The following is an 18497-nucleotide window of genomic DNA, read 5'->3' as shown; positions in this document are numbered from 1 at the left end:
CAAAATGTAGTGCTCTGATTTCAACAGATTGACCACATGTGAATCCTGGTTAAGCGAATGAAGGGCTCCATCCACAAGTCCCACAGGCCTAGCGGAATCGCTCTGTTTTAGCTCCTCCTTTAATGCCTCCAGCTTCTTCTGCAAAAGCCTGATGAGGGGAATGACCTGACTCAGGCTGGCAGTGTCTGAACTGACTTCACGTGTGGCAAGTTCAAAAGGTTGCAGAACCTTGCACAACGTTGAAATCATTCTCCACTGCGCTTGAGACAGGTGCATTCCACCTCCTTTGCCTATATCGTGGCCTGATGTATAGGCTTGAATGGCCTTTTGCTGCTCCTCCATCCTCTGAAGCATATAGAGGGTTGAATTCCACCTCGTTACCACATCTTGCTTCAGATGATGGCAGGGCAGGTTCAGGTGTTTTTGGTGGTGCTCCAGTCTTCTGTACGCGGTGCCTGTACGCCGAAAGTGGCCCGCAATTCTTCGGGCCACCGACAGCATCTCTTGCACGCCCCTGACGTTTTTTAAATAATTCTGCACCACCAAATTCAAGGTATGTGCAAAACATGGGACGTGCTGGAATTTGCCCAGATGTAATGCACGCACAATATTGCTGGCGTTGTCCGATGCCACAAATCCCCAGGAGAGTCCAATTGGGGTAAGCCATTCTGCGATGATCTTCCTCAGTTGCCGTAAGAGGTTTTCAGCTGTGTGCGTATTCTGGAAAGCGGTGATACAAAGCGTAGCCTGCCTAGGAACGAGTTGGCGTTTGCGAGATGCTGCTACTGGTGATGCCGCTGCTGTTCTTGCAGCAGGAGGCAATACATCTACCCAGTGGGCTGTCACAGTCATGTAGTCCTGAGTCTGTTCTGCTCCACTTGTCCACATGTCCGTGATTAAGTGGACATTGGGTACAACTGCATTTTTTAGGACACTGGTGAGTCTTTTTCTGACGTCCGTGTACATTCTCGGTATCGCCTGCCTAGAGAAGTGGAACCTAGATGGTATTTGGTAACGGGAACACACTACCTCAAGCAATTGTCTAGTTCCCTGTGAACTAACGGCGGATACTGGACGCACGTCTAATACCAACATAGTTGTCAAGGCCTCAGTTATCCACTTTGCAACAGGATGACTGCTGTGATATTTCATCTTCCTCGCAAAGGACTGTTGGACAGTCAATTGCTTACTGGAAGTAGTACAAGTGGTCTTCCGACTTCCCCTCTGGGATGACGATCGACTCCCAGCAGCAACAACAGCAGCACCAGCAGCAGTAGGCGTTACACTCAAGGATGCATCTGAGGAATCCCAGGCAGGAGAGGACTCGTCAGACTTGCCAGTGACATGGCCTGCAGGACTATTGGCTTTCCTGGGTAAGGAGGAAATTGACACTGGTGGTGTGGTTTGCGCGAGCTTGGTTACAAGAGGAAGGGATTTACTGGTCAGTGGACTGCTTCCGCTGTCGCCCAAAGTTTTTGAACTTGTCACTGACTTATTATGAATGCGCTGCAGGTGACGTATAAGGGAGGATGTTCCGAGGTGGTTAATGTCCTTACCCCTACTTATTACAGCTTGACAAAGGCAGCACACGGCTTGACACCTGTTGTCCGCATTTCTGTTGAAATACTTCCACACTGAAGAGCTGATTTTTTTGGTATTTTCACCAGGCATGTCAATGGCCATATTCCTCCCACGGACAACAGGTGTCTCCCCGGGTGCCTGACTTAAACAAACCACCTCACCATCAGAATCCTCCTTGTCAATTTCCTCCCCAGCGCCAGCAACACCCATATCCTCATCCTGGTGTACTTCAACACTGACATCTTCAATTTCACTATCAGGAACTGGACTGCGGGTGCTCCTTTCAACACTTGCAGGGGGCGTGCAAATGGTGGAAGGCGCAAGCTCTTCCCGTCCAGTGTTGGGAAGGTCAGGCATCGCAACCGACACAATTGGACTCTCCTTTGGGATTTGTGATTTCGAAGAACGCACAGTTCTTTGCTGTGCTTTTGCCGCAAGTCTTTTCTTTTTTCTAGCGAGAGGATGAGTGCTTCCATCCTCATGTGAAGCTGAACCACTAGCCATGAACATAGGCCAGGGCCTCAGCCGTTCCTTGCCACTCCGTGTCGTAAATGGCATATTGGCAAGTTTACGCTTCTCCTCAGACGCTTTTAATTTAGATTTTTGGGTAATTTTTTTACTGACCTTTTGTGTTTTGGATTTTACATGCTCTGTACTATGACATTGGGCATCGGCCTTGGCAGACGACGTTGATGGCATTTCATCGTCTCGGCCATGACTAGTGGCAGCAGCTTCAGCACGAGGTGGAAGTGGATCTTGATCTTTCCCTATTTTTTTAACCTCCACATTTTTGTTCTCCATATTTTGCGCACAACTAAAAGCCACCACAGGTATACAATGTAGATGGATGGTTAGTATAGTATTACTTATGGACGACGAGTGCACTGACGACACAGAGGTAGGTACAGCCGTGGCCTACCATACTGCTGCTTATATATATATATAATATACTGTATAACGGACCTGGTGGACACTGTCAGCAGACTGCTAAACTAGTATGAAGAAAGAAAAAACACCACAGGTATACAATGTAGATGGATGGATAGTATAGTATTACTTATACTTATGGACGACGAGTGCACTGACGACACAGAGGTAGGTACAGCCGTGGCCTACCGTACTGCTGCTTATATATATATATATATATATAATATACTGTATAACGGACCTGGTGGACACTGTCAGCAGACTGCTAAACAAACTAGTATGAAGAAAGAAAAAAAAAACACCACAGGTATACAATGTAGATGGATGGATAGTATAGTATTACTTATACTTATGGACGACGAGTGCACTGACGACACAGAGGTAGGTACAGCCGTGGCCTACCGTACTGCTGCTTATATATATATAATATACTGTATAACGGACCTGGTGGACACTGTCAGCAGACTGCTAAACAAACTAGTATGAAGAAAGAAAAAAAAACCACCACAGGTATACAATGTAGATGGATGGATAGTATAGTATTACTTATACTTAAGGACGACGAGTGCACTGACGGCACAGAGGTAGGTACAGCCGTGGCCTACCGTACTGCTGCTTATATATATATATATAATATACTGTATAACGGACCTGGTGGACACTGTCAGCAGACTGCTAAACTAGTATGAAGAAAGAAAAAAAAAACACCACAGGTATACAATGTAGATGGGTGGATAGTATACTATTACTTATACTTATGGACGACGAGTGACGACACAGAGGTAGGTACAGCCGTGGCCTACCGTACTGCTGCTTATATATATATATATATATATATATATATATATATATAATATACTGTATAACGGACCTGGTGGACACTGTCAGCAGACTGCTAAACTAGTATGAAGAAAGAAAAAACACCACAGGTATACAATGTAGATGGATGGATAGTATAGTATTACTTATACTTATGGACGACGAGTGCACTGACGACACAGAGGTAGGTACAGCCGTGGCCTACCGTACTGCTGCTTATATATATATATATAATATACTGTATAACGGACCTGGTGGACACTGTCAGCAGACTGCTAAACTAGTATGAAGAAAAAAAAACACCACAGGTATACAATGTAGATGGATGGATAGTATAGTATTACTTATACTTATGGACGACGAGTGCACTGACGACACAGAGGTAGGTACAGCCGTGGCCTACCGTACTGCTGCTTATATATATATATAATATACTGTATAACGGACCTGGTGGACACTGTCAGCAGACTGCTAAACAAACTAGTATGAAGAAAGAAAAAAAAAACACCACAGGTATACAATGTAGATGGATGGATAGTATAGTATTACTTATACTTATGGACGACGAGTGCACTGACGACACAGAGGTAGGTACAGCCGTGGCCTACCGTACTGCTGCTTATATATATATAATATACTGTATAACGGACCTGGTGGACACTGTCAGCAGACTGCTAAACAAACTAGTATGAAGAAAGAAAAAAAAACCACCACAGGTATACAATGTAGATGGATGGATAGTATAGTATTACTTATACTTAAGGACGACGAGTGCACTGACGACACAGAGGTAGGTACAGCCGTGGCCTACCGTACTGCTGCTTATATATATATAATATACTGTATAACGGACCTGGTGGACACTGTCAGCAGACTGCTAAACTAGTATGAAGAAAGAAAAAAAAAACACCACAGGTATACAATGTAGATGGGTGGATAGTATACTATTACTTATACTTATGGACGACGAGTGACGACACAGAGGTAGGTACAGCCGTGGCCTACCGTACTGCTGCTTATATATATATATATATATATATATATATATATATATAATATACTGTATAACGGACCTGGTGGACACTGTCAGCAGACTGCTAAACTAGTATGAAGAAAGAAAAAACACCACAGGTATACAATGTAGATGGATGGATAGTATAGTATTACTTATACTTATGGACGACGAGTGCACTGACGACACAGAGGTAGGTACAGCCGTGGCCTACCGTACTGCTGCTTATATATATATATATAATATACTGTATAACGGACCTGGTGGACACTGTCAGCAGACTGCTAAACTAGTATGAAGAAAAAAAAACACCACAGGTATACAATGTAGATGGATGGATAGTATAGTATTACTTATACTTATGGACGACGAGTGCACTGACGACACAGAGGTAGGTACAGCCGTGGCCTACCGTACTGCTGCTTATATATATATATAATATACTGTATAACGGACCTGGTGGACACTGTCAGCAGACTGCTAAACAAACTAGTATGAAGAAAGAAAAAAAAAAACACCACAGGTATACAATGTAGATGGATGGATAGTATAGTATTACTTATACTTATGGACGACGAGTGCACTGACGACACAGAGGTAGGTACAGCCGTGGCCTACCGTACTGCTGCTTATATATATATAATATACTGTATAACGGACCTGGTGGACATTGTCAGCAGACTGCTAAACAAACTAGTATGAAGAAAGAAAAAAAAACACCACAGGTATACAATGTAGATGGATGGATAGTATAGTATTACTTATACTTATGGACGACGAGTGCACTGAAGACACAGAGGTAGGTACAGCCGTGGCCTACCGTACTGCTGCTTATATATATATAATATACTGTATAACGGACCTGGTGGACACTGTCAGCAGACTGCTAAACAAACTAGCATGAAGAAAGAAAAAAAAAAAACACCACAGTGTTTTTCAGGCAGACAAACGTATACTGGACTGGTGGTCACTGTCCGCAAAACTGTGCACTGTACTCCTGCTATAACTGCTCCCCAGTCCCCACAATTAGGCAGTGTGAGCAGAGCAGTGCACTCAGCACAGATATATCATGCAGCAGTGCATCACACTGAGTGAGCACAGCCACAGATATGGTGGATCGTTTTTTTCAGGCAGAAAAACAAAGGATTAAAATCACTGGTGGTATAATCAAAACCCTGCACTGTACTCCCTAACAGCTGCTCCCCGTCCCCAATCCTCCCCACAATTATAACAATGTCACTCTTAGACTTAGTCTTTTCTATTACGGAGAGGACGCCAGCCACGTCCTCTCCCTATCAATCTCAATGCACGTGTGAAAATGTCGGCGACGCGCGGCTTCTTATATAGAATCCGAGTCTCGCGAGAATCCGACAGCGGGATGATGACGTTCGGGCGCGCTCGGGTTAACCGAGCAAGGCGGGAGGATCCGAGTCGCTCGGACCCGTGTAAAAAATAGGTGAAGTTCGGGCGGGTTCGGATTCCGAGGAACCGAACCCGCTCATCACTAATTTTAATAATTAATCACAGGGGAGGCACTACCTTCCCTGCCTCCCCTGACTGCACGTCCCTGGTACACACTGGGCGATGTATTGAATGACAGAACAACATCTCGTTCCATGCTTGGCTAGACTGCATCGGGTCGCTTGCGATATCTTCCAGTTGGCCGTGCAGCGGGGCTGACCAGAAGATGTCGCATGTGACCCACAGAAGCACGCAATCATGTGTACACGTTAGGCGATATGCCCAACTTGTCGTTCCGATATGGCAAATCGTGGTGATATTGGCCTAAAATGTAATGTGTCCCAGTCCTAACAGTGCATGTTTTCAGTTCACCTCACAGAATCACAAGTGATACAGCGTCTGCTACCTGTGAATTTTTGAAAATGTCAGTAAGTAATGAATACACCTGTAATACAGTAGGAGATATGGAAAATATGCACTGTTAGCTTGTCCCAGGGACTGGATTTGAGAAGCACTGTTCTGTGAATGTCCAATAATGGGGGGGGGGGTCGTGGGTGGAGGTGGGATGGTTGTCAGACATCCTCTTCCCACTGTTCTGTTTAGCAGAGCAAGTGGCGAATAGATGTTGTGCGCATCTATTCACTGGAGAGAGGACATGAGGCATGTCCAGCAGCGTGATGAAAATAAGGGCGTGGCTCGCAGGTTTGGTATTTCCTGGAAAGCCACACCCCCTTTTCGTGTCCTACAAGGCTTTATGGAAGTTGTGAGGTATGAACAATGTTATACACATAACTGATTATACTCTTCTCACTGTTCTTATACTGATGATGGTATCTTTCTTCTTAAAGCTTCATTCTGTCTTCTCTTCTAAATGTAGGTATTCCTGGCGCCATCAGTTACGGGAATTTAAACGTGAATACCGAGTGGTGGCTCTTGATTTACGAGGTTATGGAGAAACAGATGCACCTTCATGTAAAGATAATTACAAACTAGACTATATCATTGTGGATGTTAAAGAAATTGTGGACTCTCTAGGTAAGTAACACTAATATTTTCAAATATATTTCAAATAAATGTATATCTAAGGTGTCACTGACGCCTATTGAAACTGCAGTTTTGTGGATTGAAATGAGAACATTTGAGTAGGATTTGATCTGAAGGAACACAGGGATGTCAGTTCAGATAACAAAATGGCTGCTTTCACTGCTTGGTGAGGTGACAGGTGCACATTTAAATACACTTTACATTAGTTAACTTTGACTACACTACAATAACATTCATTGGGTGGTATTCAAATGATTTATCATGCCCAATCTCGTTTCTAAAGTGATCCCCGTTGAAGCACATATCGCGTCCATAGTAATCAAGTTTTGCTGCGTAATGGGTTGGGTGCCCTCGCTACCACAGGGGTAGTGAGCTGAAATGATTATACCAAGCCCATCAGCAGAAACAGAACAGGTGTGGAAGGGGGTGAAAAGAATTGAATACCGCCCATTGTCTTTATTGATCATGACTATGTAACCTAAACAGCACAACCTACGGTAACTTAACGCAGAGTTAGGACCTCTCATTTCTCCAAGAAAAGCATTTGGTGACTTTAATATAATGCATCTGGGGCTCTTGCCTTTCCCAGCAGCCCCCTCTTGTATATACAGGTTATAGAATAACGGGTCTGGGGTCTCACGTTGCCCCAGCAGCACCCTCCTGTATATTGAGGTTATCTAATAACTTGTCTGTGGTTTCTCACCTTGCTTAGCAGCCATATCTTGTATATACAGATAATACGCTGATGGTCTAAGAGACTCACCTTGCCCAGCAGCACTCTCCTGTATATACAGGTAATACAGTAATGGTTCTGGGGGTTTCGCCTTGCCTAGCAGCCCACTCATGTATATACAGATAATATAATAATGGGTCTGGGCGTCTCACTTTGCCAGCAGCCCCCTCCTGTATATACAGGTAATGTAATAACTTGTATGTGGTTCTCACCTTGCTTAGCAGCTGTATCGTTGTATATACAAGTAATATAATCATGAGTCTGGGGGTCTAACCTTGCTCAGCAGCCCTATGCTGTATATACAGCTTATATAATGATTTGTCTGTGGGATCACCTTGCCCAGCAGCCCTCTCCTACATATACAGGTAATAAAATGATTGGTCTGGGGGATCACGTACCTCAGAAGCCATCCCTTGCTGTAGCTCCAACTGCTAAGAGGGTCAGAGGCTCTGGTAACAAAAATTAAGACAGTGAGCAGCGCAAGAGTTTGCTTTATAAATATATTATATACTAAATGTTTATAGGAAATTTGCCTAAATGGTGTGAGAGTACAATTCATGTATTTGAAAATGTTAAAACAAATACAGGTTGAGTCTCCCTTATCCAAAATGCTTGGGACCAGAGGAATTTTGGATATGGGATTTTTCCGTATTTTGGAATAATTGCATACTATAATGAGATATTATGGTTATGGGACCTAAGTCTAAGCACAGAATGCATTTATGTTACATATACACCTTATACACACAGCCTGAAGGTCATTTTAGCCAATATTTTTTATAACTTTGTGCATTAAACAAAGTGTGTGTACATTCACACAATTCATTTATGTTTCATATACACCTTATATACACAGCCTGAAGGTCATTTAACAATATTTTTAATAGCTTTGAGTATTAAACAAAGTTTGTGTACATTGAGACATCAAAAAACAAAGGTTTCACTATCTCAGTCTCACTCAAAAAAGTCTGTATTTCGGAATATTCCGTATTTCGGAATATTTGGATATGGGATACTCAACCTGTATAGCGAAATCAACAAATATAAATTCTTAAAATATATACACCTATAGCATAGCTGGAAATGTAATGTATTCAAAGTAGTTCATTACTTAGTATTGGTACCAGATAGAGGCGTCTATTCATGAAGCAGTGAAAAGTGTGGAGAAGTTGCCCATGGCAACCAATTAGCTGCTACTGTACGTAAACTTTTATAGAATGCATTTTATAAATTTTACCTCAACACTGGTTGGTTGCCATGGGCAACTTCTCCACAGGCTCACTTCTCCACTCTTTTCACTGCCTCATGAATAGAGCCCAAAGTCTGTTACCATATCCACAAGTGTTAAAGCTGTGTTAGTGTGTCCACAAGCAGTATGGAATGAGTGGGAGCATGATTATGTGCATCTTGGTGCGATGTAAATTCATAGAGCCCAAGGGTGGACAGAGTGCCAGGAAATTCTGCAGCTTGGTGTAGTCCTGATGTGCACTGGCTCTTTGTGGAATTGACGGTGTGTTAGGCTGTGGACTATGAATGCTGTCTGATGGAACCGGAATGGCAATCAAGTAACCAGTGTTAGCACTGGTGGTGGTAGATTATAAGTGATACCAAGAAACAGCTGCTCAGGGAAACCTGTGAATGAATGCCTAACACGGTTCCCTGTATTCACAACTTCAGAGGGGATGTGGTCATGTGACCAGCGTTCGGTCATCATGCCGATGCTGTAATCCTGAGCGCTCAAAATGCTGGCCGATGGCCACCCATAGAGTGGGAATATACGTGAGCCCGAAAGGGGCTATGTTGCACCCCCCAGAATGCTAGGATCCCAGGATCGGTATGCTGTCTGCCGGGATCCCGGCAGCTGGCAATGCGCTCCCAACCCCTTCAGAGGCCCAGTAGCACCCTCCTGTATATATAGTTAATATAACAATGGGTCTTGGGGTCTCACCTTTGCCAGCAGCACTCTTCTGCATATATAGCTAATATAATTATTGGTTTCTGGAATCACCTCGTCCTGAAGCCATCTCTTCCTCTAGCTCCAACCACTCAGAGGGTCTTGCAGGGCAGAGGCTCTGGTGCCCGGTATGAGAGGGTTCAGGGCTTAATGTCTCTCTCCAAACAGTGAAGGAGCTGGTGGGTATCTGGAGTGGAGAGTAGCCGATCGCACAGCTAGCATAACGCACATCGCAGCGGGTATCCAGCAATAGCGATTGTGGCGGTAGATGAGCCTGGTGGGTGCGGCCGGGGCATCCTGGATCAACGGCCCTGGCTGCACTGCCCTCCTTACGGCCCTGGACAACGTCATATGTGCCGTTGAGGCAAAGGTAAGTAGGCACAAATGGATTTTACATATGTCCCCATAGGGAGAATCAGCAAGGCAAATTAGAGTTAGATGTGTTACATATATGCAAATGTGACTACTTTCTGTAGTCACATTTACATATATGTAAACAAGTTAAGGGATAAAGAATGTTCTGTAGAAATGTTGTTCTGGCTATATGTAACTCCACTGTTCTGAGTAGTTAATGAGTGTAGTTATTATATGGCGATTAACATATTTGCTTAACTATTAATCACCTTCCCTGGAACACTTACATTCCTATGTTTTGCACACAAATTTAGATTCTTACAGATACATTTCTGATACACAACAGATGGAAGTGGGATGTATATTAAAGAATACTTAACTACAAAGTTAATAGCAGCTATGCTATTTCTACGGAGACATTTGTAATGCAAAAGAGAGACCTCATTATAATTACAACAAAGAATTCTGAAACATTGCTCATTATTTTTTGTATTACTCTGAAGTAGGACAATTTGTAACTCTGGGCCTTTTTCTACATTCACATACACACTAGAGGAGACACCAAGACCTTAGGTGGCCGCAGGTACTGGAAGCGTGGCCAGTAGAGGAAATGTGACTAAACTCCGTCCCATGGTGGGAGGACGTGGTGGCGGCAATATGTGGGGAGCTCCCAAACCCCTGAGACTATCTATAAACTAGTGGTCATTGATATCTAGGGCAAATGCAGAGTAAGTACACTGACACTTCTCTGAACACTTCATGCACCACGCATAATATTTATTCGGCTTGTGGTTTGTTGGACATACTGTACAGTATGGAAACGTACAAGCACTGTTTCTACAAGAAGCGAAGTTCCCTGTTATAAAGTAAAACAGGGAACATTGCTAAATGCCTTTGTGTAACAATGTCATAGTACAGACCCTGTAATATGTAAGCCTTGCCCTGGTAAATATTACGCTGCTTACGTTTACCTTTTCCAAGGAAACTTCAATCCAGTCCATTCGAAATAGATAAAACAATTTTTCTTTAAATAAAGAAAATGGGGGTGTTTCTGGATGAGTCCAGACTTGTAGACTAGTCTATTTAGCTGCAGAGCTTAAGCAACTCCGGGACACCCGTTGATCCTGGGAAGGATACCCAGAATAGCCCATTAAGGAGTACATGGCAGATAATTGACTAGATTATCGAGGGCATATCTGTAAACACTAAACCAAAAGGGCCTACCTCTTGGACAAGACCACAAACAATGATTTAGGTCTGTATTCTCCCCTTGACATCGAGGACATCTGTGTGAAGAGGAGGAGCCGATTACAAAGCTTCGATGTGGACTAATATATAATCTGTGGTGAATGACATTTATCTTTTTTAAATGCACTAATCATTAATTAAGTGAACCAGGGATACTGTATGGTAAACTTATTTATTAACTTTTGTTTATAAATCACCAGCATATTCAGTTGGGTACAAAATGAGACTAGGTAATGACAAACAGAGAGGTTGCAAGCTTACAATCTGTAGAATAAGAGATGTTTCATTCATGACTTCCACATAACCAGGGCCTGATTAAGGGTTCCAGTTGTCCTAGGCTAATACATTTGAAGCGCCACAAACTGTAGATTCAGCAAATTGTGACCTTTAGGAGCTCTCATTGCAATCTGATTGCAGCAGACCGTGCAAATAACATGACAAAGAAGTGCTTGGACCCAGGGGTTTCCATCCAATACATAGATCATCCCAGTAACCGCCATATAAAACAGTATTTTAGTGACCACCATAGAATACAGAGTGTATCCTAGTAACAATTGTGACTAAAAAGTGACACCCTTGGTGGCACCCCCCAATTCCTGGGGTCCTAGGATGCAGCATAATCAGATTGATCATTCATTGCACACATTGGGCCGGATGTAATGGAAGATGGCCGAACTCGTACGTTATTTTCAAAGCAGCAAATGTTTACAAGGCAAAACCTGCTTGGCTTTGCTTTGTAAACATTTGCTACTTTTAAAAAAAACGTATGAGTTTGGCCGGAGTCTCGGAGCTCCGGCTGTCTCGCAAGCCATTACATCCGGCCCCATGTGTATAGAAATAGAACACATATTCAGAGATTTGATAAGCTTGCCTGAAGAATTACGTTTTCATGATGTAATTCATGGACCACCAGGACCAACTGGGACCTGTAGTTTATCAAAGAAAAAGAAAAGGAGACAGGCACAGTTTATAAAAAAAAAACACAGTTTAGCTATAAAACATCTTTTTATTAAATACTTAAATAAAGAAGGCCACACTTACCATACATAATAAAAGCAGCAATACATTTAATACATGTCTAGATTAGAGATATGTGCTGGGCCATTTTTGCTGGTTTTGTTTTTTTTATTTCGGTGACTAGTTTTGGTTTTAGATTTTTCCAAAAATTGACCAAACAAAGCTAAAATCACAGTTTTGTGCCTTTTTTGTTCATATAGTAGTATTAACCTGAATAACATTAATTTCCTCTCATTTACAGTCAATTTTGAACATGTCACAGCTCACAATATTGTTTTAATCTGCTTTAGGCCAAAGTCTGGAGCGATCTGGCTGGTTACTAAGCAACAGAGCAGCGGCACAAACGTACGGCAGTTTATAGCACATCTAAGAAACATTGGCAAACAGCAGAAATGAAAAGTGGTGCAAGATGAAATTGTCCATGGGCTTTCTCATCCACCATTATGTTGCATATTAAAAAGGACATGCACAGTTTAACAGATCAAGCACTTCAGCATCAGGAACTGCCACTTTTGTGGCTGAAGTGCTTTGTTTGTTTGGGCTCCCACAAAAATTTTTGGGGAAGGACTACTTTCAATCATTAAGGAGGAGATTGATGATTAGGGTGTTAATTACATTATAATCTTATTAAATACATTTCATAACTTGCTGCAAACGACGTAACATGGAGGAGGTGCCTAAAGGGCTAACATCCCTACCTCTACTAATTTTGGCCTCACAAATGGAGCAGATGCCTTCACAAACGTTGTCAGGATTTGGGTAAAAATAATTCCACAGCCAAGAGGTGGCTTTTTTGGTCTTATGCCCAGTCATCACAATGCCTTTCTGTTTATCATGAGCAAGAACTGTAGCCACTGGTGGCTGACTTAAGCAGACATCATCAGCAGCTTCCTCTTCTTCCGTGTCAGATAGTAGTAGTACACATATATCCCCCTCATCCTGTTCCACTTCCACACAAGCATTCTCAATTTCTATTATCTTTACTTGTACCATCTTTACTTGTACTGCTTCCCATGTGCAGATGGTGTAGAAGTGGACGATGGAGGCGAAAGAAGCTTCACTATGAGGACAGTGTGCAAAATGTCAGACTCACATATAGCTAACAAGGACACCAATTGACTCTCCTTGGGATGTGTGACGGTTCTGCACAGTTTGTTCTACTGCCTTAGTGGTTTTCATTTTTTTTTTACAACTTTTCTAGACTCTAGACGGAAAAGGTCTTTCGCCATCATGAGAGACAGAGGAAGATGCCTCACTGACAGTTTCAGAACCACCACTCATAAATAAAGGCCAGGGATTGAGCCTTTTCCTTGCCACTGCGTGTTGTGAATGGCATGTTGCCAATTTTATGTTTTTCTTTTTCTTCACTAATCTTTACCAATAATAAAGGTGTTTTAGTTTTTGTCTTACCCCTGTAAAATATGTTTTTTTTTATTTCATATGGCCTGATTTTTTAAACCTTCTATTCCCTTGAGCATCTGCTTTAGAAGATGTTCAATGACTAGCAGGGGCAGATTGGGAACCGAAAGTGGCCCTAGAAAAATTTGTTGAAGTTTCCTCACATGGGCAGCACCAAAGGTATACCATGTAACCATGGCAGCAGCACCACCCCTAACATGTCAACAAACAAAACAGGCCTGCACATGCACAACAGCCCACCAGGAATCTTCTCTATAGTCCCTATGGCCAATCCGCCCTTGATGACTAGTATTGTCATCTTGACTGGTTGCAGCAGCTGCAGCGACAGTATTTTGGTGCTGCTGCTCTTCTTTAAACTGATTGTTATCCTTGTTATAAATTTTTTTACATGTACTGGGGTACTACAGTGTACAGTGCAAACATGCAACAATTTTTCTTTTTAACTTTTTTGCTGAGTATTATTGAGTCACACTGTGTGAACGCAGTGGGTGGGGTCTGTGGAGTCAGTGCAGCACCACTGTGATGGAATTAGACTAAGGGGACTGGACACAGCTTGTGGATGGACACAGCACAGCACATTCACTTAGATGGGCACAGTGACCGCAGCACAGCCCCTTAGATGGACACAGTGACAGCATTTGTATTCCGCACAGCCACTTGGATGGACAGAGCAGAGTGCAGCATGCAGCAACATGAAATGGTGCCGAGTCCCGGCTGCGGCTCCTTATATGGAATCCGAAACACGCTAGGATGACATTCGGCCTCGAACTGGAATCCGAGTCTGACAGGTACTTATAAATCACGCTATCCTATCAGGAAGGCATCTGATTGGCTCCAAACATATTCTGCAGCAGGAAATCGACCCCAAATATACAGCCAATGTCATTAAGAACTATCTTCAGCATAAAGAAGAACAAGGAGTCCTGGAAGTGATGATATGGCCTCCAAAGAACCCTGATCTTAACATCATTGAGTCTGTCTGGTATTACATGAAAGACAGAAGGATTTGAGCAAGCCTACATCTGTGGTTAGTTCTCCAAGATGATTGGAACACCCTACCAGCCGAGTTCCTTCAAAAACTGTGTACAAGTGTACCTAGAAGAATTGCTGCTGTTTTGAAGGCAAAGGGTGGTCACACCAAATATTGATTTGATTTAGATTTCTCTCCTGTTCATTCTCTTTGCATTTTATTAATTGACAAAAATAGACTATTAACGCTTAGATTTTTTTTAAAGCATTCTTACTTTGCGGCACTTTTTCCACACCTACCTAAAACTTTTGCACATTACTGTGTATATAATAAAATTTTGTGGAAGCTCCAAGTTTACACTTATGAAAGCTACTGGACTAATATTTGGCTTTAAAACAGTTACTGCCTGTTCATTATTTAAAAATATTCAGCTAAACATCGGTCATACAGTGAATCTTAAAGATAGCTTTGAAAATAAAAAACAAATAACATTCTAAGAAAATCAAAAAAGATAAGCTAAGGCTACAAAATAATATCCAAAATAATATCCAACACCGAAAAGATAGTGCTGACTGAGCATGTGCTTACTACCAGAACTTCAGATCACTGCTGTAAACATAGGAGTGTATTAACCAGCAATTAGTAACACTTGGGTCTTATGTAACCATGAAAGAGCTTGAGGACGCTATATCCCTGGTACTGCTCTGATGCAAGACCTGTTTCCGGAATCTGGATGATGGACTCAGAAGAGAGGAACAATCCAGGTAAAACAGTACTGGACACTGGAGTGCATAGGCTGTAACCTGATCATGTACTCCAGACCTGGAACCTATACTAAACTGCCAGCCCAGGACAACAGCACACAGCAGTGGCGGGTTTGGCTGGGGGGAGGGAGAGATATGTATATGTATATGTGGAGCACTGTGGCTCTGATATAATAAAAGTTTTAGTATTTGCTATTCACGTTTGCATATCATTAGTTCCTGGCCCACATTCGATTGTATAGTCGATCTATTGGTATATTGGCAATTAGGGACATTGGGTAACCCTAGGGACCAGTTGCCTAATTCACTATGTAGTGAAGTGCATAGCCTCTCCGTTTAGCTAAATGTTCCACAATGTCACATTCTCGCTCTATATTGGAGTTTCAAACACTGTCACTTCTCGCTCTATGGGGGTCATTCCGAGTTGATCGATAGCTGCAGTTGTTCGCAGCGGAGCGATCAGGCTAAAAATCAGCGTTTCTGCGCATGCGTATGGGCCGCAGTGCGCACGTGCGACGTAATTTCACACAAAACTATGCAGTTTTACACAAGGTCTAGCGGCGCTTTTCAGTTGCACTGCTGATCATTGAGTGATTGACAGGAAGTGGGTGTTTCTGGGCGGAAACGGACCGTTTTCGGGGAGTGTGTGTAAAAACGCAGGCGTGTCGGATAAAAACGCAGGAGTGGCTGGGGAAACGGGGGAGTGGCTGGCCGGACGCAGGGCGTGTTTGTGACGTCAAAACAGGAACAAAACTGTCTGCAGTGATCACAAGGTAGGAGTAGGTTTGGAGCTACTCTGAAACTACATGGAAATATTTAATAACAGAACTGCTAACCTTTCGTTCGCACTTCTGCTAAGCTAAGATAGACTCCCAGAGGGCGGCGGCTTAGCGTTTGCACTGCTGCTAAAAGCAGCTAGCGAGCGATCAACTCGGAATGACGGCCTATATTGGTCCATATGAGTCTGTAATTATACAATCAATTAAAAATAACACAGGTGTATAGGATGTAATAATGGACTGAGGAAGGTCAGCGGGAATAAATTAAATACAGACCCATATGGATTGACAGACACTCTTTGACAAAGCTCCAGTATAGAGCAAAACGCATTAAAGGACATACAGGACACCTGCTGAAGACACCTGGCCGTGTCACGCTTTTATGGTCAGACCCCCTACACAGCGCACCAGCTCATTTGAAAGTTGTAGCGGCATTTCACCTTGGAGAACGGAGACATCAGTCTGTCTCCTAGCCGGCTCCTTCCGCTTCGGGAGAGTGCTACTAGCTGGGGAACTCTGATCCCACTGGCGTCTATGTTCCCGCAGCCCAAAGACGTAAATCACTGTGCTGACACACATGGTCGGGAATAAGACATTCAGCCATGTTGGATTGCAGTGAGACTGCATCTAGGACACTCCAGTATAAACCAGGGGTCTGGAACCAAGGAACGGTATTATATCCATTTTATCTTCTTTTATCCTGCGCGTATATGATAAAATCTGAAATTCATATGGCTACAGCACTCTTATTATTTTTAATAGGTTTTTCTTTTTAATCATTGTTTTATTGTGTACTGAGAATATTAGAATTGATCCACCTCAGGGTAATATTTGTATATGCGTATGGAATTTTTATTATCGAGACAATCTGTTTTACAGTTGAGTATATAGATAATACTTATATGTCTGTATATGTTCATCTTTGTGTTGCTATATAAAAATATAAAGAGTAAAAACTAAATATAAATATTGGTCTCATGTGACTCCACCCATACTGGTGCTTAATTGAGTTACTAGCGCAGAGTGAGACTTTGTAGTTCTTTTTGGGTCTCTTCTGTATGCAGAGGTTTTTGTTTATGCACACAGGTGTAACTGGCACACTGCAGCTTAATTAAGAAGAATATTGAATTAGGTATTTCTCTAACGTCCTAGAGGATGCTGGGGACTCCGTAAGGACCATGGGGAATAGACGGGCTCCGCAGGAGATAGGGCACTTTAAGAAAGCTTTGGGCTCTGGGTGTGCACTGGCTCCTCCCTCTATGCCCCTCCTCCAGACCTCACTTTTACACGGTGCCCAGAGCAAGATGGGTGCACTGCAGAGAGCTCTCCAGAGTTCTCTGCCTAGAAGCATTTTTGTTTGGATTTTTTCTTTCTACATGTTACTTTTTCACAGGGAGCACTGCTGGCAACAGGCTCCCTGCATCGAGGGACTGAGGAGAGAGGAGCAGACCTTCTTGTCAAAGATAGGCTCTGCTTCCTCGGCTACTGGACACCATTAGCTCCAGAGGGGGTGAACGCAGGTTCTTACTGGGCGTCCACCCCCGGAGCCGCGCCACCGTTCTCCTCACAGAGCTAGAAGTACAGAAGACAGAAGTCGTCAGAAGCCTTCAGCTTCACTGAGGTAACGCACAGCACTGCAGCTGTGCGTCATTGCTCCCATACACCTCACATACTCCGGTCACTGTAAGGGTGCAGGGCGCAGGGGGGGGGGGCGCCCTGGGCGGCAATATAAACCTCTGCATGTCATAAAGAATATATACATGAACAGGTGGGCTCTGTACATGTATATAAAAGAGCCCCCGCCATATTTCACTAAGTTTGAGCGGGACAGAAGCCCGCTGCCGAGGGGGCGGGGCTTCTCCCTCAGCACTCACCAGCGCCATTTTCTCTCCACAGCACTGCTGAGAGGAAGCTCCCCGGACTCTCCCCTGCTTACACACGGTGAAAGGGTGCTTAAAAGAGAGGGGGGGGGGGGGCACATAGTATACAGCGCTGCTGGGGAAAAACAATTTGTGTTGGTCTCCAGGGTTATTGCGCTGGGGTGTGTGCTGGCTTACTCTCTCTCTGTCTCTCCAAAGGGCCTTGACAGGGATACTGTCTTCAGGAAAGGGGTTCCCTGTGTGTGTGTGAAGTGTGTCGGTACGCGTGTGTCGACATGTTTGATGAGGAAGGCTCGCTTAATGTGGAGGGGGAGTGCTTGAATGTCAGGTCGCCGTCGGCAACGCCGACACCGGAATGGGTGGATATGCTGAATGTCTTGAATGCAAATGTCAATCTATTGCATAAAAGATTAGACAAAGCAGAAGCTAGGGATCACTCAGGTAGCCAGTCCATGCCTGTCCCTGGGGCGCCAGATCCTTCGGGGTCTTAGAAGCGCATCATATCCCAGATCGATGACACAGATACCGACACAGA

At 43.4% G+C, this 18497-nt stretch overlaps 1 protein-coding gene across 1 annotated transcript in view; it reads left to right on the top strand.

Moving 5' to 3' along the window:
- EPHX4 (epoxide hydrolase 4) overlaps positions 1-18497 on the top strand; it is a 194561-nt gene that overhangs the window by 65960 nt on the left and 110104 nt on the right. The window contains exon 3 of the mRNA XM_063939898.1: positions 6678-6835. Coding sequence (XP_063795968.1) covers positions 6678-6835 — 158 coding nt within the window. The remainder of the gene's footprint in view (positions 1-6677; positions 6836-18497) is intronic.

Source organism: Pseudophryne corroboree, chromosome 9 (genome assembly GCF_028390025.1).
Source record: "Pseudophryne corroboree isolate aPseCor3 chromosome 9, aPseCor3.hap2, whole genome shotgun sequence".
Lineage (NCBI taxonomy): Eukaryota > Metazoa > Chordata > Amphibia > Anura > Myobatrachidae > Pseudophryne > Pseudophryne corroboree.
Note: the sequence above shows the minus strand (reverse complement) of the source record. Positions and strands in the feature narration are given on the sequence as shown.